The sequence below is a fragment of the Aulonocara sp. 'chitande type north' Nkhata Bay genome, linkage group LG19, assembly GCF_057382095.1.
Source record: "Aulonocara sp. 'chitande type north' Nkhata Bay isolate Kocher_YH1m ecotype deep benthic linkage group LG19, A_spYH_male_GT1.1, whole genome shotgun sequence".
Taxonomy (NCBI): Eukaryota; Metazoa; Chordata; class Actinopteri; order Cichliformes; family Cichlidae; genus Aulonocara; species Aulonocara sp. 'chitande type north' Nkhata Bay.
Genome location: NC_141362.1, coordinates 1,166,028 through 1,191,603, shown reverse-complemented (window position 1 = coordinate 1,191,603; position 25,576 = coordinate 1,166,028). Strand labels below are relative to the sequence as shown.

At 41.9% G+C, this 25,576-nt stretch overlaps 1 protein-coding gene across 3 annotated transcripts in view; it reads left to right on the top strand.

Annotated features, from left to right (window-relative positions):
• Positions 1–3,508: 3,508 nt before the first annotated feature.
• clmna (calmin a) overlaps positions 3,509–25,576 on the top strand; it is a 36,704-nt gene continuing 14,636 nt past the window's right edge. For all 3 annotated transcript variants that reach the window (XM_086274961.1, XM_086274960.1, XM_086274959.1), the window contains exons 1-2: positions 3,509–3,827; positions 23,546–23,607. In XM_086274961.1, the coding sequence (XP_086131087.1) occupies positions 3,743–3,827; positions 23,546–23,607 (147 nt within the window). In that variant the 5' untranslated portion in view covers positions 3,509–3,742. The remainder of the gene's footprint in view (positions 3,828–23,545; positions 23,608–25,576) is intronic.

The window sequence follows — 25,576 nt, the reverse complement described above, 5'->3', positions numbered from 1 at the left end:
GATGGACGACATATTGGTTTTCGGGGCTAACAAAGAGGAACATGACCAACGCTTAGGTGCAGTATTACAGACAATCAAAGCATCAGGACTTAAGCTCAACAGGTCCAAGTGCCACTTTGGAAAGAATGAACTACAGTTCTTCGGTCACATCATCAGTGCGGATGGTGTGAAACCTGATGATGGCAAGGTGGAGGCTATTGCCAGGATGCCCAGCCCCCACCAATGTAGAACAACTCAGGCAGGTACTCGGATTAATAAACTATGTTGGAAAATTCCTGCCAGGCCTGTCCACGGTGCTGCACCCCCTCTCCAATCTACTCAAAAAAGAGACTGTATGGGTGTGGGGCGAGCCTCAGGAGCGAGCATTCAACAAAGCAAAAGCAATGCTCGTGGCTGCACCAGCACTTTGTTATTATGATGCAGGCCGACCAACAGTTGTCAGTGCGGATGCCAGCAGCTATGGCCTGGGTGCTGCACTGTTACAGGACAATGACGGGGAGTTACGGCCTGTTGCCTTTTGTTCTCGCACGCTCACAGACGCAGAGAAAAGATATTCGCAGATCGAAAAAGAGTGTTTAGCATCTGTCTGGGCCTGCGAACGTTTTACCCGCTACATCCAAGGCATGGGTCATGTACATCTACAAACTGACCATAAGCCCTTGGTGCCTTTGATCAACTCATACGACCTTGATAAAACGCCACTGAGATGTCAGAGATTGCTGATGCGACTGATGCGATTCAATGTCACTGCTGAGCATGTTCCCGGTAAACAGTTAGTGGTGGCGGACGCACTCTCCAGACATCCACTGCATGGATGCTACCCGTCCGAGACAGACAGCCAGGTCAAGGCATATGTGAGCAACGTAGTGACAAGCAAACCTATCAAGTCACATAAGTTGGAGGAAATTCGTAGAGCAACACAGAGGGATCCAGAACTTCAAAAGGCAATCATCTTCACCAGACAAGGGTGGCCTCGGAGAATGGCAAAGAGCTCACCACTGCAAGGCTTTTATGCAGCTAGAAGCCACCTTTCAGAATCAGATGGTCTAGTGCTCTACCACGATCGCATCGTAATTCCCACAGCACTCAGACCCAGTGTCCTTGACCAATTACATGAAGGCCACCAAGGACTAACTAAATGTAGAGAGCGCACAAGATCAACAGTGTGGTGGCCCAACATTGGACTTCAAATAACACATAAGGTGAGGTCATGCAACTTTTGCAGAGAGCACAAGCCTACACAGCGACGGGAACCTCTCGTGACTACTCCTCTGCCCAATGGCCCCTGGCAAAAGATTGCAGCTGATCTTTGCGAGCTTGAGGGTAAGAACTTTCTTGTCGTTGTTGACTATTTTTCAAGAGACATTGAGATTGCTTCCCTCACTACAACAACCAGCAGACAGGTCATTAACAAGCTTAAACACATGTTCGTTAGATGGGGCATCCCGTTAGAACTGGTCAGTGATAATGGGACGCAGTTCACATCATCAGAGTTTCAAGACTTCAAACTGAGTTATGGCTTCACCCACACTACGTCGAGCCCTCATTACCCCCAGTCAAATGGAGCTGCTGAAAGAGCTGTCCAAACGGCCAAGTACATTCTCAAACAGCCTGACCCCTGCTTAGCCTTAATGAGTTACCGCTCTACACCAATTGCAGCAACCGGTGCAAGCCCAGCTCAACTTATGACAGGACGTCAAATCCGCACCACCGTCCCAGTACTCGAAAAGACATTGCTGCCCAGTCCAGTCAATAGGGACACAGTGTGCCAAAGAGATGCTGCAGCTAAGGACTCTTACAGATTCTTCTACAACCGCAGACATTCAGCTCGTCCACTTCCTGAGCTTCTCCCAGGCCAGGATGTTGTAGTGAAGCTTGACGGGGAAAAGGGGTGGACGACTCCAGCCAAGGTCATCAGTAAGTCTAAGGAGCCGAGATCCTACTTGGTGGAGATGGCGAATGGGAACGTGACTCGCCGCAACAGACGACACCTTCAGCCTGTCCCAGGCACCGCTGATCCTGAGGAGCAGCAGCAGAGCACTGTTCCAGCTACGCCAACTACTCCAACTAAAGGGGCGGCCGCTTCCCAAGAACCACCAGTAAGGCAGACATCGCCAATCCCTGTCCCGGGGTCTCCTCTCCGCCCTACCACACCTGTGAGAGTGACTTCCAGGGGGCGGGAAATTAAAGTACCTCTCAGATTCAGAGACTGAGGACTATCTCCTTTCTATGTTCTAAGGGCAGAATAATCCCTTATCAGGACTGAGGGTAGTCTATCCCCGTGATGTCCTGCGTTCTGACAACACTGTTTTATGTTTAAAGTACTTTTGTTAAAGGGGGAGATGTTGTGAAATCTGTTTATGTTGTCCTAGTAAGGCTACCATGAGGGCAGCCACTAGAGGTCGCTAGGAGACCGGTGTGTATATGTGTTTTCCAGAAATTGATGTAGCGACGTACACTGCTGCTACAAGCCAATAAAAGTGGTTCGTGCTTGAGAACCCTGCGTCTTATTGCCTCCGAACATGACATGTGTTAACCTCTTTGATATGTCAATGGCTGTCAACAAGGAGAAACTTGTAAAAAACTCATGAAAGAATAAAGCTACGTTGAAGCCAAGCACACCATTGTTTTTCTTGTGACATTACCAATAAGTTTGATGTGTCACATGGCCCTCTTCCTATTGAAAAAACAAAAGTTGTATCCAAGATGGCCGACTTCTAAATGGCCACCATGGTCACCACCCATCTTCAGGAGTTTGCCCCCTCACATATATTAATGTGCCACAAACAGGACTTTAATATCACCAACCATTCCCATTTTATTACGGTGTATCCATATAAATGGCCCACCCTGTAGATCAAGTGTCACAGCCTGGCTCAGTGGAAGGACAGATCAGGAGGCCACACATGATATATTTTTTTTCAAAAGTTAAACATAGTAAAGCTAAAATAACCATAAAAAGCGATGAATTCAGTAGTGTATGTAGTGTCTGACTCTCTCCAGGCTCCCCAAATGAGGAAGCACCGAGAGACCTCACAGTGTCACACAAGCTAGTCAGTAATTTATAAGTAATTTATTCATCAGCACCTGCGATGATCAAATAATGTTTGTGATGCTGAAAAGTAGCATTCTGCATAATGTGCATGTGTACTTACTCAGTACAGCTGATGCATTATTAAGCTATTTAAGCAGGGTTACTGTATAACTTTTTACTGAGTAAAAGACTTCATTTTAATGTTTTTCCCAATTTAAAATGAAATTATGCAAAGATAAACTCCTGTGTAGCAGTGAGCTGTAAAAGTCATCCCCCCCCCCCAACGAAAAGGGAAAAGAAGGGGTAAAGGGAAAAAAGGAAAAAGAGGGAAAAAGGGAAATCAGGTTCTGCCATCAGTTATTTTCCACCACTTGGAGGAACCTGTGTATGTGTACAAAGCGAGAGAGGGAGAGCGAGCGAGAGCGGGTGGGCGGGCTCTGGCGCAGCTCCATCCCACCTCGAAAATACCAACCAGGTGCTGCAGCTTCTTCCTCCTCTGCTGCCCGCTGGCCTCCCACATGCTTGTGGACGTGAGTCGCTTCAACGCTGCTTTGACGGAAGCCTGCGGCAGTGAGCAGCTGCTATGTGCTTCCACTGATTGACACACCGCCGTGGTGGATTCCGCTCGGACGGACGGACAATAGGCAGCCCGGTGCAGCAGCAGCTTCTCGTTCTTAGCCGGGAATTCTGAACTCACCGCGGCTCCAGATGGCCGGACACGGCTGGGAAGACTGGTTCGAGAGGGAAGAATTTATCGGACAAATCAGCGATATCCGAGTGCAGAACCTGCAAGGTAGGAACATCTCCGCTACTGTAGTTTGAGTCCACAGAACAGTGCGGATGGCCTGGCCACGCATGCACCAGCAGAGTGCACAGTGCCCAGGAACTCAGTTGCGTAGAAGATCGTTTTATTCTGATGTGGGGAACTTTTCTTTTGTTGTATTTGGCTGCTTTCACTTGCAGCACGAAGGTTCCAAACTTTCCAAACGGAGCTCACAAACGCTTTGTTCCACACTGTGCGCCCAGGAGCCTCACAGACTCAGTGACCCGGTGATCTGCTGTGTGGAGGCTTTTATTTACTGAAGTGCACTTTCAGGGAATGATCATAGAGCTGCAGTAATTAGTTATTCTATTGTTGGTCTACTTATTTGAATTATTTGTCTATTATTTGAATCCAACATAGAATCACTGAAGTGGTCACACAGTAACCCCCCCCCCCCCTCTCTCTCTCGCTCTCTCTCTCTCTCTCTCTCTCTCTGTGTGTGTGTGTGTGTGTGTGTGTGTGTGTTCATTTTCTAAAACCATCCAATCCCAGTAGTTGATTAGACCAGGTTCACTTCCAGAGAAAAAATAACTTCCACTAAATCAGAGTGCACTAGTGTGGACACTTGTATGTCATCACTGGGTAAAGTACTGCTGTTGCTGTCTGAATGACTTTTGTATTGGCCTATAATGCTCCTGCAGAAATGTGGGGAGGCATCCGGATATGAACCTGCAGCTCAGGTTGAGGCGTCCTGACTTCCTCAGTATGTATTAGAGCCAGCTTTTCAAGCAAACATCTATGTGTTCTTGTCTAATAAGTTATAACGCTTCTTTAATTGGAGTGTGCTTAAAAGCCAGTATTAAAATGTGAGTTGTCTTAAGATTGTTTTTCATGTCACACATAAAGCAAAAAAAGTAACATAACAGTTTTCATAATTTCCCTAAATACTCCTCAGAGAAAGCAATCTTGTGGTTTTTATTATAAGAAGGGGGGCATGAATGTGTGAGCTAACATGTTGTGGATTGATTCTTACAGACAGCTCTTCTGCATGTGTAGGTGCATTACATTCTATTTTTCACTCCTGTGGGTGTAAGAATGGCTCTCTCTGCCTCTTCTCCAGAAGCAGAGCACATGTGAAAAAGCAAAGCCTGCTGTGGATTTTAAGTAATTTAACACCACTGTTGAACAGTGAAAACATCTTTAGATGTTTAATTCCACTGCAGTCACTGAAAATCTCTTATTTAGCTGCCAATCAACCTGAATAAGAGCCAAACATGTTAAATGAAACCAGGTTATGCAACATGATCAGAAAGGTGTGTTTTGTTATTTTGACACACACATCTATGTTCGGTCATTCTCAACCACCTGCGGCGTTTCCCATTTTGACCTCGGGACTTCCAGACCATACTCTGTATGGATGTTCCTGTACACTGTGCAGGCCACTTGGTTAATGTGTTCCATGTATGCCTTGCCTGCTAGCATCTTGCACCCTGCTGTTATGTGCTGGATTGTCTCTGGGGCATCTTTACACAGCCTGCACCTGGGCCTTACCTGGTGTTGTAGACCCCAGCCTCTATGGATCTTGTACTTGGAGCTTGTTCTTGTGCTGCTATGATTAGTGCCTAGGTCTTTCAGTTCAGGTTTGTTCAGCCACTGGTAGGATTTCTGGATATCAGCCACTTCCTCTATCTGCCGGTAGTACATACCGTTCAGGGGCCTGTTCCTCCTCTTCTTTCTCTGGTTTCTGCTGCCTGAGGTATTTACTCAGGTATACTCAGGTTTTTGTAAGGAAAGAAAACAGACACAGAATATTATTGCACAGCATACTAGCAAATCCACCAAGAAATCATGAAAGAAAAAGAAAATGAAGGCACAGGTATGAATCTTACTGGAATGTTGTGAGAGGATTCAAAATGATTTAATCATGTGCATCATGGTTTGGTACAATCTAGACTCAAAGCGACGGAGGGAGTGTAGTCATGTGTCCGGCTCATAAACCCAAGCCCTGCTGTCTCTACGGGAGCATGTGCTCTAATGAGAAGCCCGCACATTCTCAGCCATTCATTCCTATATGGTTTTAAACAAAGCTTTTCCCATGAACATGGACATGTCAATTCCACCTTCTTAAAATGCGCCAGTTTCACGCTTTTGTCCCTCTTCTCTGCACGAAAGCTCGATGAGCAGCTATCACTTTAAAACAATGGCCTGGAGGTTGTTACATAACACAAAATGAGAGGGAGAACGAGAGAGAGCAGCTCTCTGTGCATAACAATATTGAACGTTCCCACACATCCCACACAGCTTTCTGTCCTACCTCACTGGGATGTAGGTTTCTTTCTGAGTACAGTTAACATTGCTGGTTTGCATTCAAGTAACACATTACTAAAGAATTACTTTCTGCTAGTTTATACCATAAACACGGGATGATTCTAAACTTGATTATGATGTGCTGAATCCTTGTGAAAAATTCATTTGCTATGAGTGTGATTTCATTTAAATGTACAGGACTGTCTACAGAGCTGTATTCACATTCCTTTACATTTATTCCACGATGACCAGAGTTTATTTTTCAGGTTGTTTCCACTCATATCATGGGTCAGAACACTTCTAATCTTTGCACAGTTGTCACAGGTGTTCCTTTTTGATAACAGCACGAGTCCCACTATATGTTCTCTATTTGACCCTTTCCTTCAAACACATGCTGAACTATATCCTCATGGCTTTTTCTGTGGTCTGCTTGATGTCAGGAAATTATTTTGGGGGAAAAGTAAGTATCAATCTCTGTCAAAGAAAGTTGGCAAGTCTAAGAAAGCATAAAGGATGAGTTCTCGAAAATGTATTTGATTGCTGTCTCCTGATGCTCTAGACTAGCCTCAGTTACTCCTTCTGAAGTTCTTGAGTAGAGTTTTGGTGACACTTCTCTCAGAGCTGTGGTCATCACTGTTGCTTCTGCACTTTTTCCCTGATAGATTTTTTTCCTTCCAGTCAACTTTACTTAAATATGCTTTGATAAAGCATTCTGTAAACAGCAATGACCTTCTTTTGGCTTTCCTTGTTCATGGAAGGTGCCGATAGTCATCATCTGGACAACTGTCAACTTTGCAGCCTTCCCCATTATTGCCATCATCTGTACTGAGGTAGAGAGAGGTGCACAGCATTTATACAGTTTAAACAGAAATGTACTGGAACTTAATAAACGTGGATAATAATAATAATAATAACAATAATTAATATTAATAAAAATAATGAAGAAAAATAAAGAATAGTGGTTTTGTGATTTTCATGAGAGATAGATATAATCTATTAATATAAGATATAATCACAAAAGTTAAACAAAGATATATTACATAAGAAATGTTGGTATATTGCTATTCATGTGTAATGAATATTAAACGTACATCAGAACTCAATTTTTTTTAATTAAATGGTGGAAAAAACGAATATTGAACAATACTCAGATTTCTAAATGCATCATTGTATTTCTTATTGAGGCGTACCATTTTAATGTGTCCCAAGACATTATAGACCAGGGGTGAGAACTCCAGGCCTCGAGGGCCGGTGTCCTGCAGGTTTTAGATATCACCGTGAGTCCACACACCTGAATCACATGATTAGTTCATTAGCAGGCCTCTGGAGAACTTCAAGACATGTTGAGGAGGTCATTTAGCCATTTGAATCAGCTGTGTTGGATCAAGGACACATCTAAAACCTGCAGGACACCGGCCCTCGAGGCCTGGAGTTCCCCACCCCCCCTATAGACCCTCATATTGTCTGTGTACTCAGGTCCATGGGATCCTGTACTGATCCTCGTTGTTTTCAAGAGAACTGACTGGTCAGTAGGCTGTGATTTTTATACACGAAATGATTATACCCAAGCATAGCCTACAAGCGTAAGCAGATTGGGTGTGCAATAAAAGATATTATAATGTACCACAGTCGGAAAGCAACCCTGTTCATAACACTGAGAGTTAAACATGAAATTACCATGATAACCACCAATGTTGATTCATAGTACAGGCCTGTGATCTGTGCATTACTATTTACAGTCAGACTAGAACTGCATATAAATTTAAATGTTTTCTTTTGTCTGATAGTGTTTGACTTTGGACAGTTTAAACGTTTGTCTTTTGCTCTGCAGGAAACCAAAACCTGGTTTACCTCAAAGTCACATAATACTACTCAGACTACTAACAGCAACCAGAGAGCTTCCAGTACCGGCAGCTTTTCCTTCAGTGAGTCTGCATGCTCAGAATCAATTTAACATGGTTACACACTTTTAAAATCTAATCTGGGTTTGCACATGCTTTGGTAACCCTGAAAAAACAAACAAACAAACAAACAACAACAACAACCAAGCAAACGTGGGGTTCACCCACGCCAGACGTGCTGCTGCGCAGCCCTCCAAGATCCTGACTGTGCGTCACTGGAAGTGGACGAAGTGTGCGACTGCTGATGTTTATTGCTTGACAAGTGGGTCAGAATGCAGCAGGAAGCAATAACAGAGTTCACTGGGAACAGGAGAACTGTGGAAAAAAACAACAACAACAAAAACTTCAGAGATCAAAAAATAAAGCATCAAAAGCACAGTCAGTAACTGCAGTGACTCTTTTCATTGTTTTTAACACTTCAGCTCTTTGTATGTTAGAACCTTGCTCTCTTCCGTGGTCGGCTCAGGGACCAACAACAACACAAGCAGAGCGGCCCAGACACCAGTTGTAGCACATACTTTGTGCATTGCCTCTATGTGAGAACAGAGCTCACTGCAGGCAGACGGACAGGGACACACTCTCACTGCTCGACCATAAGACCGGCTCGAGTCTCCATACACTCACTGCTTGAGGATCCTGGAGGTGAACAAAGGTCTCGTCTTTTGAGTTCATTCTTGTTTGCATTTCCTGCGGGCAAGGCATGTATAGACTTCAGATTTCGCCTTGATACAGTAAAAAAGCTTTCACTGCACAAACACTCTCTAGCCTGAAACTTATAGAGTAATAGACTCCTCCTTTGTGTGTGCACATTGGACACACAGCATAACAACCAGTCAACTTTAAAGCTTGTGCTGTATTCACATACAAGCTTCTCCCTGAGCCAACAATGGGAAAATCTTTGTAATTAACAAAGTGCACATCATTTCATTACACTGCTCTAACACTCGTGTATACAGCCTTGCATCCATTTTGTAAATGTACTATTTTATGTACTACATTCCACAAACACATAAGAATCTCCAGAAAAATAGGCCTGCTGACTGAAATATACATTTGAAAACATCCAAAGGGCAATTCAGTTAAGCTTCAGCTCAAAGACACACAGTGAAACAGAACAGAGAGCAGCAAAAGACAGAAGATTAGCTGTAGTTCAGGAGGCTGAGCAGGGCATCTACTGAGTGAAAGGTTGGTGGTTCAATCCCTAACTGCTTCAGTCTATAATCTAATATATAACCTTGGGCAAGTTGCTCTCCGATACATTCATCTGAGTGTGAGCGTTAAAGTATTTCAATATAGAAACAAAGGGCTCGTATGAATGGGTCAATTATGTCATGCTGTATAAAGTGCTTGGAGGCTCAGGTAAAGTAGAACAGTGCTATATAAGAACCAGTCGATTTACCATTGACTTTACACTGAGCTGAAATGAAATCCTAGCACATAAGTCAGGAAATGAAATTTGATCATTGTGCTTTTGCCCAAGAAAGTCTATAAATGGATTTTTGGATATTTATTACAGGTCAATAGAGTTCAAGTTCGAGTAATCCTCTCTGTTGTGTTGAACAGAATCTTTTAAAGATTATTAAAGAGCACTGGCTTGGTAAAGCGAAAGTGGAAAGGTGCAGGGATCTTTTGCTCTAAAAGGCAAAACAGGATGCAAATCTGTGAGGTTGCATAACTTTGAAGAAAAAATCTTTCCTGCTTTCATGAAAACTCCACGGTGGTTGTATATCATTCATGTTAAGAAGGTTTCTTCAATTCAGAGGATAGCAAAGTATCACAGTATATCTTTACACATTACCAAGAGCTGTGCGTGGCTGGACAGTTGGCTGCAATAAGAACAGACAGATCAGAATATTGTGACTTTATCAGATTTCTCAGAGCTACTGCACTGTAATCCTGATTGTGTGTTTGTTGTAAAGATTCTTGTTTCATTTGCCCCTTTCCTCACGCTCCCTCGCCTCACCAGGACCACTTTGCTTCCTCTTTTACTTTCTCACCACTGATTGGCTCTGGAGTTTGTTCCTTAATGGAACTCACCTGGCACACATTATATAAAGACTGCACTCACTACCAGCTCACTCTTTTCACTCCCACATGGGGCAGCAGCTGAGAGTTAGCAGTCCATGTGGGTGTCCCCTTAAGTTAAGCTATCACTGATAATAACGAAATAAACCGAGATATACTGCAACAGATTGATGGCTGTTTCATTTTGCGTTCTGACCAGAGGACACGATGATGATGATAATTTCAACCTTCCTATGAACCTCGTAATTAACAGTATTGCGATGGCGGGTGGGCAGAGTGAAGCAATTTCTCTCCTCCTTAAAATATTGATCTCAGATGAGCTCAAGTCTCAGTGACCTTGACTTTAAGATCAAGGTCAGAGGTCAAGTGTTTTGACAATCTTGTGAATGCGATAATTTATTTTTTGGGGGGACCATTTTTACCATGATGAACTACTCCATAACAATTTTAGGAACTTTCAGAAGAAGACTTGGACTACTCAAAGTAAAATAATCAAACCAAATCTGTTGCATCCCTAGTAAATACTACTGAACAGTTTTGATCTGTAACTGTAGCAGACTTTAACCAGAAACAAAATTATTCTTCACTCTAAAAGATAGCAAATTGTGATATCCCTTTACATTTACTGTAGACTGGAAAGCATCAGGTTTTAATTTGTCCAAACAGACAAGCTTTTTCAGTGGAATCTCCTTTTGCCCAGCTGTGAATTATAACAAAAATTCATCTTGCCCAGTCTTACTTTAACTTACTCCTGTTAATGGCTGTGTTTAACATAGTAATTACACAATGAATGACCACTGAAAGTCTGGAAGAAGCTCCTTTTCAACATTTATTCCCACTTCCTTGTCTAAAAATAAAGTGCTGGGTAATGTAAGCCTGGTTTTGCTCAGTTTTCATCTGCAGTCTGTGATTGGCCTGGAAAAGCTGGTTTTATGACATGCACATGATTCCCTGGAGCCTGACAAATGGCCTGGTACGGACACATGCACTGAAGTAGAGCTGCCTCCAAAGAAATGGTGATGAGCCATGTGCCTCATTGTTACTAAGAGATTATGCTCTCAGGTTGACTTGCCGCCCCCGGGGGTGTTCACTGAAGAGGTGTAAGTGCAACAGAAAAACATCCACCCAACCACTGAGCAGGGATCGCTTTTCAATTCTCCACATATTCAACCTGAGGTCCATCTCTTGATGCTTCACTCGTTTCTTTAAGCATCCTTCATTTCGAAGCTATTGCCTCAGTTTTTGATCAAAACTAGTGTTCGAGCTTTGTTGAAGTAGTGGCTGGTTTGTATAATTTGCTGGAATTTAGATGATGTTTAAAACAGGGTGACATGAGCCAGTTTATACTGTGTTCAGCTCTTATATCAGTTCAGAATCACCCTCTGATTTCGTATGATGGCCCAAGGGTTCGGTAGCGTGGTCACCCCATGATCGGAAGGTCGGGGGTTCAAATCCACTGAACGGCTACCCTGAGGTACCCCTGAGCAAGGTACCGTCCCTACACACTGCTCCCCGGGGCCTGATTTGCGTCCGCCCACTGCTTCACAGAGTGAATGGGTTAAATGCAGAGAGTAATTTCCCCACAGGGATCAATAAAGTGTACATTATTGTTGTTGTTGTTGTTATTTAATCACAAGCTGTTGTTTTGAAGCAGAGTTGCACACTTCTCTGCAGCTTCTATCCTCCTGTTATCCCCCCAAAACCCCATCCCCTTAGAGGCTGTGTCAGCTCCCAAACAGACAAAAAACAAACTAAAAGTTAGTTTTTTGTCTGTTTGGGAGCTATGTTTAAGTCAACAAATGACTTAAACATAAGAAATCACAAAGAAAGAACAATATAGTATCCATATCTTCACAAAAGACTAAAACATTGAAATGTGGATTATTAAACATTAAGTCCCTGTTAGTACACGAATCAGTAACTGATCAACAAATCGATTAACCCGGCCTTAGAGAAACTGGGTTACAGCAGGATGATTACTGGTTGTTGTTATTATTAACAACTTTTATTTGTAATCATCTATCGTCCACATGGGCCTAACCCAGAGTTTGTCTGATTTCTCAGACAGAAATTTCTTCTTATCCATGCCGTCACTCTGAGAACGCTTTTCAGCTTGCTCTAATTTTCAGTATTAGTTCACAGATGTTGGTGTCATTGGCAGCAAACTGTATGATGTTCTGCTTTCACTTCACCTGAAATGTTCATTCAGCCTCCTGTGTCTGATCTTCTGATACAAAGACACTTGGCCCATTCGACCATAGCTGGTTGTGTATCAGGGCCTTTGCTGTTTGCCTTCTTGTGGGAAGGTCAGCTGGATTAACCTTCCCCGGATGTGTGACCATGAAGATAAATTGGTAAGCATCTGGACGTCGGTCACTCTGTTTGTGACAAATGATTTCCACCTTTGTGCAGAACTGCAAATCCATTGTGAAGTGATCTTATTTTATCTGGCTTTCCTCAGTCTTCAATGAGATGATCAAGTTGTTTCCCAGTCTTGATCCAGTCAGGGCTTCCCATGAGCTCCGGACGCAGCATTGTTATTTATTTTTTTATTTATTTTTTGGATGGATTTAGATGCGACTAAGCTCATTGTTGTTTCTCCTTCTTGTTTTTTAGCTTGCAGATATGCCACAGCACTGTATGCTTTCTCACTCCCTTCACAGAACACATGTAGTTCCAATTCATAATTATTTTGCTGCATGCTGGTTTGGTACCACCTTGGTTTGGTGAGCTGATGTATGAATAAGTGAGTTCTGAACACCACTGTTTCCATTCTCGGGCCAGATCTGGTGGCAATTCTTCATCCCAGGAGAGCCCCCTCTCCCACTTCCATTTCTTGAAATGCACATGATGCTAATGGTAAAGTCATAAGTGCGTGTTGAGGAATGCAGAACACTTCCTTTAGTTCCTTTCCTCTCTGTTAAAAACCTGACTAGTGCCTTAAGGTCAAAGGTAAAATCGTTAGTCTCTGGCCTCCACACTGATTCAAGTACTTTAAGTGGTTTTCCATTTGTCTCAGGTGCCAACATGTAGTTTGCGGAGCTCTCCTCATCCATTTGCAGAGCTTCATACCTGCAGCAGCCAGTTTTGTTTGGCAGTTGTTGTTCTATGATGTGCTTCTTCAACCGTGCGTGTACTTGAAATGAATTCATCCACACAGAGTGACTCCCTTATTGTATTCACAACTTGTGGTTTGTATGTTTCATATTGCTTTAGGTGTCTTTGAATCCTAGCCACAAGCACAAATGGGCTTGGTGTAACCCCAAACACCAGTTTCGTCATCCTCAGAATGCACAGGTGTTCATTCCTTTTACTGTCGGTGTACCTGAGAGTCACAAGAACCTGCCAGAAAGGCAACTTTATGTTTCTACATCTAATAAGAACAATGAGCAGATCTGGATTCAAGTTTGGCTCTGTAAGTAAGCAACCATTCAGCAATGGACAGCTGTCTTCATGGGACGACACATCGAGGACCACTCTTAATTTGGTGGTTGCTTCTGAGCACTACATGGTGAGGCATATAGTATCTTACAGTATCTGTGCTGATGTTATCTTGTCTCGCATCTTCTGCTATGTTCTGCTCTAAATAGTTCTGCACCAAATCTGCTGAACAATTTCTGTTCACCAGGAATGGCCAAGGACACTTGTGGGGTCTCCACAGCTTTTATTACAATTTTCTGCCTAGGATGCCAGATATTTTGTAGCAAGACCTTTACTGTGATTCATTTTGATCTTGTGGGAACAAAGGAGCCAATCATGTGCATACATTCTGAATTTGTATTTTGTTTGTTCCATTTCCCTTCCATGCTCGTCATCTGCCACTCTTGCAGCTTCGGCTGTGCCACAACGTGAATCTTGTTTGCTCATTTCTCCTGGGTTTCAGCATCAAAAAATGATGTAGCAAATTCTCTTAGCCAAGCAAATGGACAGGACGTCAGCTATAGAGACAAATGTCTTCATATGAGTCTTCAACATGGCGTACAACACAAGCACAAAATATAATGGCTTCTTGATATTCTTAATCTGGATTACCAAGCATTTAGGCCCATGGCTAGTGTTAATTTAAAGTCATGATCAGAAGTTTAATAAATAAACAGGACAAAGACTGAGCTGTTTGGCCACAATGTGAAGAGGGTTAAAGGTGAGGCTTTAACACCTAAAAACACTGCACCAGCAGTCAAGCACGGTGATGGTTGTGCAGTGTTTTAGGCTGTATGGCTCAAAGCACAAAGTGGATGGAATCATGAAGGAGGACAACTTTACGCCTTGATGATGTCAGTTATGATATGGGCTTCTGCTCCGCGGCTGCTGAGTGAGCCCTCATCTGGGACTCTCCTCAGCTCTTTTCGGGACAGTGGTGCAGCTGCCCCTCTGTTGGTCTTCCTTGGTCTCTTGTGTTCTGGGGGCCTCTGGATGTCTGGAGTTTTGATCTCCTCCACACCTGCTTCACGCCCTGGAGGACGGGGCTGTGGCCCCCCCACACCCTCTAGCAGATTATTACATGAAGGAACCTTTTAAAAAACAAAAAACAAGCGCGTCCATGCTCACAGGTGTACACACTGGTGATCACACCCACAAACTACACCCTTTTTGGCTCCTACCTCAAAGCACACTGTGTTCTGTTGATCTTATGTGCTGCACAATAATGTTTAACATTTAGTATTTACTGTCATATTCCCATATATCATTGTGATGTTGTTTATTCTATTACTCTTGTTCTCTTCTGCTTGCTTTCTTTTTTCTTTCTCAGCAGGTGATCCAGGTGATTGATATATGCATTTTTTTTTCTCTGCCCGTTCTGTTGGTTTTTGTCTTTTGCCCTTCTCCCCCGTCCCTCTTCTCAGCTGTTTCTCTTTCCCTCTTTCTTTCTCCCCTTCTTTCCCCCAGTCAAGTCTGTCCCGTATTCAGTAAGTGAAAATAAAATAAACAATAAAAGGTGAATCAAATGGACCATTACGGCAAGGCTGGGATGGTCAGTTTGGTAAAGTAAATCCGTTGGGCATCTTTCTTTGCCTTTAGACAACAATTCTGATGGCAAAAGAGCCAAACGGGACAGGCCAAAAAAAAAAAAGAAAAAAGAAAAAAAAGTTATGATATGGGCCTCCAGTATTATGTGGTGATGTTGTTGATGAACATAAAATTCTCAAGTCTTATAGAAATGTTGAAATAAAAAATAAAATCTGACAAAATAGTTGTAACACATTTTAATATCAGTGAGTAGCTTAAAAAGTAAAAAGTTTGTGGCAAACACGTGTGATTTGATGTTGATTTGTAAACCAATCCTCACTGTCAGTTTTATCCTCTCATCCTATGACACGAGAGATAAGCTTAGTCAGTCGTGTCAGCAGCGTTTGTTGTTCTCTGAAACATTTTTAAACATTAACCTAATAAATGGCTTCCTTGAGGATTTATTGATGCTTGCAGAGGAACAGGTGCAACTCGTGCACCAACATCAGTGACCACATAAAAAATAGTCTGGGGCTATTTCTTTGTTTGACTAGCGTGCCACGTCAGAAAGGGGGGGTGTGAGCATATTGGCTTACTGGTGAGTGTGAAAGACATGAGCAAAGAGATTAATAACTGATTAACAATCATGGACACTAGTGGTGCTGGCTAGCATACAGGGCTGTGTTGAGTCTGCATCATTGTAATCCTTTTTCCCTCCATCCACAAAAAAGGAGGGGTTGTTCCGTTGGCCAAGTTATGTGGACCAGATGTTACAGATCTTACAATTCAGTTTTATTTAGACAGTGCCAAATCACAACCACAGTCACCTCAAGGCGCTTTACTTGGCAATGTAAAGACCCCACAATAATAAAAGTATGGACATGGATTACCAATCCGTTTGAGCACAGCAGAGTGTGTGCTCTAATTGTTTAGATGGCTACCTTACTACGAGAACAGACTGAAAGCACTCTCCACACCGCTGTGAGTTGACCTCTGTATAGGGAGATAAAACAAAACACTCTGTTCAGATCAGTATCCAGATTGTTTTTCTGTGTGTTTACTGTGAGACAGTCACAGTTACCTGAATTCAAAGGTGAGACCTTTGCACTGTGAAGGGCGTGCTTTCAGGTAGGGTTGGGTGATAAAACGATTAAAAGAATTACTGTGAAATAACTTTTCCTGGACAGACAAGAAGGGTACCGCGCTGAACAAATCATGGGGTTGGAACAGAGTTAGAGCCATGCCAGTTTAGGCAGATTATGAGAAGCACATGTGCTAAAGTTCAATATACAGGGTGGGCCATTTATATGGAAACACTGTAATAACATGGGAATGGTTGGTGATATTAAAGTCCTGTTTGTGGCACATTAGTATATGTGAGGGGGCAAACTCCTGAAGATGGGTGGTGACCATGGTGGCAATTTAGAAGTCGGCCATCTTGGATACAACTTTTGTTTTTTCAATAGGAAGAGGGCCATGTGACACATCAGACTTATTGGTAATGTCACAAGAAAAACAATGGTGTGCTTGGTTTCAACGTAACTTTGTGTATGTGTGTACGTACACATACAATATGAAACAGGAAAATACCGCAGTGTAATCCATTTATTTCAACAAAGTAACTGTATTCTAAACACCACCTTTTTAAACGGTAACTGTAACGGAATACAGTTACTCATATTTTGTATTTTAAATACGTAACGGCGGTACATGTATTCTGTTACTCCCCAACACTGGATACAAATAATATCAGGCTGATCCTGCCATGATTTGTTCCCCCGGTTCAAATCACGGACAAACAGGATCCCACAGTTGTTTGTTTTTAAACCCATTTTGTACAGAGAGGCATTTTTTGAAAAATGTATTGATAGCAATGTTGAATATTATTACACAGGAAAAAAAACATCTACATGTAAAATAATCACACCGTGACGCCTCTGCCTTTGTAAATGGAGGGACAGTAACTGCGTGTGTGTATGTAAGCGTGTAAAACCTGCAGATAGAGACAAAATACTGTTAATCTGACTATCTGCCATTCTGCAATTCATCTCATATAAACAATAACGTGGCGCACAGCGTGGCGTGAAAAAAGGCACATACCTTTGACGTTGCGTGACCAACTCTGTATTCCTCATCCACACGTGAACGCAAAAAAGAAGTTTTTAAAAACCTCAGTTTTCGGTGTGGACGAAACAGCTGCGCTTTCAAAAATACCCGTGTAGGTGCTGATGTAGCCTAAAAGAGTTAGTAGTTTATTTTCTTACTACCTGTAATTTATTGCAGCTTACTTGTATTTGCTTAATTGTTTACTAAATGTTTGAGGTGTGAAATAAACCACAATGGAGCAAAATATGGGCGTGTGTGGTTGGAGGATGTGTTTGTGCGCGCGCGCGGGGGGGTGCGAGCGAACATTTTTCTTGTAAATCAAAGGGGGTCCTAGCAAAAAATGTTTGAGAACCACTGGGTTATGGCGTTATTTTTGTGCCACTATTCTGAGCGCACGTAAAAAACATTTTGCAGGTGCAAGTGTTGCATGTTGAGGAGAAATTTATTTTGAGCGAAGAAAAGCTAAATTTGAGTGAACAAAATTCAATGCTGCGTGCAAAAACTGTATTTCAGTGTTTGCTATTATACACACACACACACACACACACACACACACACACACACACACACACACACACACACACACACACACACACAACAGCAGCCCCTCTCGCTCAGTGTTTGCATTTGCGCTTTATTGAGACATCACATATTTACAAGAGTGCTGTAACGTTTTCGGAGATTTGATTAAAACAATTTAATGGGTTAAATGTCGACGGGGAAAGAGTGGACCAAAGCGTGGGGAAACAGCTTCTTTGAACTCTGCTGTTATGTAATGTCTCTGGATGATGCAGCACTGCAGTCTAAAGGGATGCTCCTGTCATAGCTGCTCAATAAATATTTCAGTGAAATTGCTCTACTGCTATTTTGGTATTCTGTTACCTTGAGTCACAAACCAGCATTAACGCTGCAAGTGTAATACTGATAATAATTAGGTCCCCAAACACAAAACAATCACAATCACTAAAAGAAAGGACTTTCTCTGGGAATTTGCAGTATTTCATCTCTTGAGTCGGCATTCAGAGTGACACCAGTGAATGTGTAGGTGGATCCAAGATATGTGCAGTGATTCATTTTCAGTGTTATCAGAGTGTAAGAAGTTGTCTTTGTGGCTCAAACTAGCAGAAGTCAAAGCTAACCCTTCCCTTTGAAATTACCATCTTTTAAAGACGTTTAATTAAAAACAACATGTCAGGTAATGCTGTATAAGAACCAGTCCATTTTTTACTACAAAGCCAGTTCAACCTATCTGGGATATCTTTCTGTTATCTGGATTCACTTGCCCTAACATTGTTGATCAGCGTCAGCAGTAACATGAAGCTGGTTATCAACTCTTAAGTTAACCCCGAGTTTCCCCTGCATGTTCATATGAAAGGGGTGACAGCAGCTGATCAAACACGAAGGGGTGTTTCATGGATCGCATGACTCTTCCTTCAAAGAAAATAATCCCTCCAGAGATGTTATCAAATGGTGATGAGCTCTAAAAAGCATAAATGTAAACCAGTAAACTGCAACACTGTTGATAAAAGGACAAAAGATCAGTGCTGCACAGAGCAATAAAATAAAGATTTTAATTCCAGTTAATTATTTTATCACTGTGTTCTCAGTGCTGCTGTTTATTTCCAAAGCGGCGACTGCACATTTAGAGCTGTGAAGACTATTTAAACATTAAAGCTTACTGTCTCACAGCCTGATGAAGAAGACGTGGAAATCGCTGCAGTTTGTCGCAGATCACAGTGATAACACTGCGACTGTTTGCTCGGGTATTCTTGACGTGTGTTCTGTGTTCTAGTAGCTGCAATCCCAGCAGAAGAATACATTTGATAGCAGATTAGAATGAAGTGTAAAAGAACTTTTTAACATTTTAATTTTGATACACGGACATTCCTGTGACAAAGCGACACACAGTTTTAAGTATGGCTTAACAACCTGTACATATAACATGTATCCCCAGCAGAAAATCTCTTAAAACATGCTGTAAATAAAAGAATCAGTGAAAATGTTTCCAGTAGATTTGGAGCCAAAAGTGAACACCTAACCACTTACTAATTAATTATAATTGCTAACTTTCTGAGTGCTCTTCCTCCACCTCTGTGTACCCAGTAATATCATTAAAGCTGTAAATACATCCTTCATACTGCCCATAATTTAAAAACAAAAAAATTTGCACAGCAAACAAATGAGAGCAGCCAGCCAGAGAAGGCTTGGCTTAGATAAATGTAACTTGAGCACAGATGAAAGGTGGTTGTTGGGTAACTGAGCATAAATCCCAATTTTTGGATAACTCTGATTTGTTTGGTCTCAAAATTCTCACAAATGTCAGCGACACATTTTAAACAATACAAAATGTGTTTTAGACATGTGAGAGGGTAAATAATGCTGCTGCTATGGAGTTCAGAAGTGAAATCATCAAATAAATTTGAAGCCTTACGTATACAAGGCAGGATTTAAAAAACCGTGGGTGGTAACAGTCATCTTAAAGTTAGTCATATTTTGCTCAGTCTGTTCTCTCAATGCCTCAAGCACAATCTGAGATACATGGAGTTACTTGCAACATGTGAAATAGCAGCTTCATGAATGTTGATGGTGATGCAGTTACATCCCCATCCCCGGTGTCTTTCTTCTAGCTAATGTTTTGTGCCATTAGCTTTGTTGGTGAGAATATATATTACCTGCTCCAGTGCTAACCAGTTAACTGTAGCTTACGTCTTTGTGTTGTTGTGTGCTGTTCAAGTAAATCTGTTGCAATGAATGAGTGAGAGGATCCAGGCAAAAGACAGTGAACACAAGTGAATCTAACAGGGTGAAAGAAAGAGGCACAAAAACTATACTAAGACTAAAACAAAGCAAGAACTGAAAGTACAGAATACTGATGAATATAAGAACATGATACAACAGACCTGCAGAACCAAGGACACATGAAAACCACGTAAAGATAAACATGAGCTCCGAACTTCAAAAAAACTCATGACCAAAAAATAAAAAAAATCAGTTTGTAGGCATTTTCTAAAAGAGGATGACAGATGTGCGACAACCAGAACAACAATTTCCAGTACTGAGTTTGTTTGCTTTCTTCTGAAATGATTGGTAATCTACCCTCACATTTGAATAAAATGATGATCATATATCTATTGTAGTACAGTCAAAGCTTATCCATTAATCACCAAGTTATGAAATCTGACATAACTTTTGAAAGAAGCCCATTCATTATGTGTTATGAAAGTAATGTCAGCAGCTGAAATCGTTTTTCCAGGGGTCCGTTCTTCGTACCTCGCTAAGTAGGTTAGCTGGATTTGATTGTTGACGATTTCGCGTGATCCTGGATCGTTCGGTTCCCCGAAGCTCATCCGGGACTTGCTGCCATAGCAACAGAGCCGTAAGCGTAAACCTGCTCGGGAGCAGGTTCACTTTATGTAAACAGGATTAGATCGCGGCCACGCAGGTATGTCCGCTTCATTTATACGAAAGCAACAGCGATATTCCACCACTGTTTCACCATAAATAAATATTATCAATGTAACTAAAGATAATGCAGCACCTGATCCATTTATTGATGTCACACAGATACATACAGGTCATTTCCTAAAAAAGGGAAATGTACTATTAACATTCTATTACATGTATGTGATTATTACAGATGTAATTCATATTTCAGAGTAGTAACTGGAAATTACTTCGTGTAATCAAGATGGGAGACCACGGCTATAAAAGCGAAGGTGGATTTGGGAAGTCTGTCGCAGCCATGTCCTGTCCGTTTACACGAGCAACCCATTGCGGAAGGTGCAAGATTGATAAGGAGAGTCCTCAGAATTCAGCGTATATTGCGGGACAGACAGGATCCTTTAGCTCAGCGCGACAGTGTGCTCATAGAGAGATATCGATATTCCCGTGAGGGTATTATTCACTTAACCAACTTGTTGACGAGGGGGTGCAGGACCACCACCTGTCTTTTTTTTTTGCTCTGCCCTTTTCTTGGTTGCTGTTATGAACAAACAAACAGATTATTTCAGGGTCTCTTTCCAAGAGACGACAAGCAATATAAGTGATAAATATTACCATTCTGTAGAATATTCTTATATTTCCCTTTTACTTGTTCCCATGTTCTAGTGGGTCCTGTTGTGGCTCTGTGTAAGGGGATATAATATAACATAATATAATATAATGTAATATAATATTGGATAATATAGTGTAATATAATAAATTTACCCTACCGCCTACTGGTGTTGGCCAGAGGGGCCGATGGCGCGATATGGCAGCCTGGCTTCTGTCAGTCTGCCCCAGGGCAGCTGTGGCTACAACCGTAGCTGCCTCCACCAGTGTGTGAATGTGAGAGTGACTGAATAGTGGCATTGTAAAGCGCTTTGGGTGCCTTGAAAAGCGCTATATCAATCCACTCCATTATTATTGTTATTATTAAATTACTTACGAGTTTAATTTGTCAGCAACTTTCTGCCAGCCCTCTCTCCTTCCTTTTGCAGCCTTTGCAGTGTTTCCTTGCGTTCTGATTAAACTCTGAAACTCCCGAAATCCCTCACTCAAGAGTTCTTGCTCTGCTGCCGAAAAATACCGAGCGCTCTCCTTCGACATTTTCGCCGACCAATCAGAGGGTTGCCGATCACTGTTTCTACTATCGATGCGTAGCCCCTTTTACGACACCCAGTGATCTCACATTACTTCATCCAGCTGTACTGATCGTCAACAGCAGGTGTGTTCGGGGAACCGGATTAGCGAGCTCACGGTTAGCGCGATGGTTTGGTCTTGGATGTGTCATTTGATCTTGGATGTAGTAAGCGACGTACGAAGAACGGGCCCCAGGTGTAATATCTGACACACTGCTCTGGTCCCTGTTAGGAAATGAATGCTGAACTGTGGCAAGTGGCTGATGTTTTAATGAAACATTAAGTCAGTGTCTTGCATACCTAACAGTGTATCCTTTTTAGAAGTGGGAAGTAAGTAATTCTTTTTTTTAATAGGAACTTAGTGAAGCTCAATTAAAAATAGTCAACAAGAGTGGCATCAGTGTTTGAGGATATGACTGCTGAAAGCAGAGAGACCCATAAAAAGGCTTAGCATCACAAGATGAAATAGAATTGGTACTGAAACTATTTCATCATTGTGGGAATAGTTAGGACCTAACTAGAAGTATGTACTTTGAACCCTTGATCATCGAGTACGGTGGGATTCAGTCTGTAGCACTGGCTACTCTATAATTGTTTTAGAGCATACTCTTCAGTTCATCTGGCTCATCTTTCCTCAGGCTTTTTCCCGTCATGCTTTTTCGGTTTTCTCACCTAACGCCACCCCCTTCTTCTGTCTGCTGTGACAAAAGCCTCAGCTACACCCCCTAAATACCAAAACTGGCACTCTCTGAGAACAGTGAGGTAAATCCTCTGCTGGAAGGCATTCCCTTTGAGGAAACACTGCTGAGGTTCACTTTACTGGACACATTGACAAGATGTATCAGCATTCTACATGTTACTCCTCTGATACAGAGGTGCAGCTGATATTGATTTTTGCTTTAAGGTGACCTGTCATCAAACTGCACTGTGATGATGATGATGATGATGATGATGAAACATTCAGCATTACTGCAACTGTATAAGCTCTCGTTACCCTTGTCTGCAGCGTTTGCTTCAGTACCTGACCCATTCTGAACATGGAAATAAATAACAGCTGACTTTGCTGCCATGGCAACCCCTCCGGTCCGCTCTCTAGTTGTTTCCCTCCATACATCCACTCTCTATGTTGCAACTTCTGCCTCTCTAGTATTGGTAAAGGAAATTAACAGGAAAAAATAATAATTGTAATTCATCTGACCAACTAGAGTTTCCGCTAGTTGGTCATTAGCTCAGCGGTCCACCTGGCCTGAGGTGAACCAAACAAATATTACTGGTGTATCTGTATTCTGTATATCATTGGTGTATTTGTAGTTTATTAGTGGACAGATAACAGAGTTTACAGGCATGACTACTGGAAGTAGTCAGAGAGCACATGTGACACACTGACTGATAATAGGCCCAAATCCGCTGCCAAGCAGGGGAGTTTACATGTTCTCCCGTTGTGGGTTCTTTGCAGATCCTCCAGCTTCTTCACACACTCCAAAGCCATCCTTGTTAGGCTTGTTGGTGATTCTGAATTTGCCATAGGTTTTATTGTGAGTGTGAATGGTTGCCTGTCTCTGTGTTGGTTGTGCAATAAAGTGGCAACCTGTCCAGGGTGTACCCCGCTTCTCATATCGTGACAGTTGGGATGGGCTCCAACCCTAATTAAATTGTTCTTTTTATGAGACAATAACATTTGGAGCATACTCTCTAAATACTACTTTCCATGCATTGTGACTGAACAACATTATGTCACAATGCAATGCATTGTTTTGAATAGTAACCGCAGTAGACCTACGTGTGCTGTCTTCTTTGATAAAGTAACTCTCAAATCCTTTTTTCTTGTTTTTCTGTGTTACAGTTGAAAGGGAACTGGTTCAGAAGAGGACCTTCACCCGTTGGATAAACCTCCACCTAGAAAAGGTTTGTGCAGAGCATCAGGATGTTATCACTGCAGAACATTCACAGGACTAGAAACATAAATCATGCTCAGTTACTGCAGTTGCTACTCTTTAATCTAACTGCGGTTAAGCAGAGAAACCCGCTCATACACATGGTAGGACACACAAGATGGATATAAATGGGGACAGCCACTCTGAATTATGTATGTGGTTGTGTGAAACTGCCTGTGTGTGACATTAAACTTTCATTTGGTTTTCTACTGTTGATCCAATCTACTGTTAATCTATTCCCCAGACATACTCTGTTTCTAGAGACTGATTATGATTCTGTGGAGTCTGTGCTTTTCTGCTCTGGAGCTTCTGTTTTGCTTTTGTTGGCAGTTCTAATCAGGGGTGAGTCAGAGTTAGCTGTGAGTTGGAGTGTCTGATCAAGGCTTTTGTTTTGCCTCACACAATGAGCCTCTCTTCTCTTATTCACTCTTTGGCCATGTGTCAAATTTCTGACCCACTAATTGACAATCATGCGTTTGTCTGTCAACTTGGAAAGTTGATTCCCCCACCCTCTGACCCCTCCACCACACAACATGCAAACCATGTTCAGACTGGTTCACAAATCCCTGAGTTGTTTTTTAATTGTTATGACAACAGAGCTAAGTGTTGGCTCATGCAGACTGATTTTAACGATAAGCCTGTGCTTGCACTTGCTGCCGTTGGCCTACGTACCATGTCTTTAAGCAGGTAACAATTAAACCAAGACTTCAAAACCCATCATTTGACCCAGCTGTCTTAGCTAATTATAGGCCAATCTCCAACCTTCCTTTCATCTCAAAAAAGAGTAGTTGTCAAACAGCTAACAGATCATCCGCAGAGGAATGGCTTATTAGAAATTTTGAGAAAATAACTCGAAATTTCGAGAAATATAACTCAAAATTTCGAGTTACTTTTCTCAAAATTTCGAGTTAGCTCTGCCAATCAAAAATATACGTGAATGAGGTCGCTTTCTTGTTACCCGGAAGCATATGGCGCAGAGGAACGCGCACTCAAAAACGGATCCCAACAAATTGGCGCTTTCGCGAGTACGTTTGCTGATAGTAACACCGTGTGATTCAGCTAATAACACAGGGATTTCATCATTTGTGAAGCCAGGCTGAAAACACGCAGCAATCTGTGCATTCACGACTGGATGTAATAACGGTAGCTTAGCTGTAGCATTTGTAGCTGAGGGCTTCAGCTTCCGGGTAACAAGGAAATGATGTCATTCACGTAGATTACTGATTGGCAGCGCTAACTCAAAATTTCGAGTTGCTTTTCTCAAAGTTTTGAGTTAATAAATCGAAATTTCGAGTTACTTTCTCGAAATTTCGACATATTAACTTGAAATTTCGAGAAAATAACTTGAAATTTCGAGAAAATAACTCGAAATTTTGAGTTATGGATCTTTTTTTTTTTTTTTTTTTTTTTTATTAGTGGGGGAAACGGGCTTCCATACAAAGGGGTGGGATTAAATAAGTGTTTACTTCTTCCCACTCCCTTTCAACATGTAAATTAATCAGAACGGTTTTTTTTGTATGTAATTTGTATAGTATTTTTTTTCTTTCTTATTTTATTGTTATTATATTATTATTATATTGTTCACATGTTGAAATAAATTACCAATCAATCAATGTTGAATTGTCTCGCAGCTGCTCTATTCCCATGTTGTTGCAGTATGTTAATGACTAACCTCGTATTGTGGATGGATGATCTCAGTTGTTCTCCTGACTGAAGTTTGGTCTGTTTGCGGCATCCTGTCATGCAATTACATTTGTCCCTGACCGCCAGAAACCTTCACGTTAACTTTTATCGAGTATCAAGTTAGCGTTCATCCTTCAGCTTCACTGTGCTATGTGTTATGCTAACGTAGCTGTTTTACTAGTGATCACGTAGGACATCATTATGTACCAGCTAGTCCAACTTCAGTAACCCTAAAAAAGTCGCTGCTGTTCAGTTTT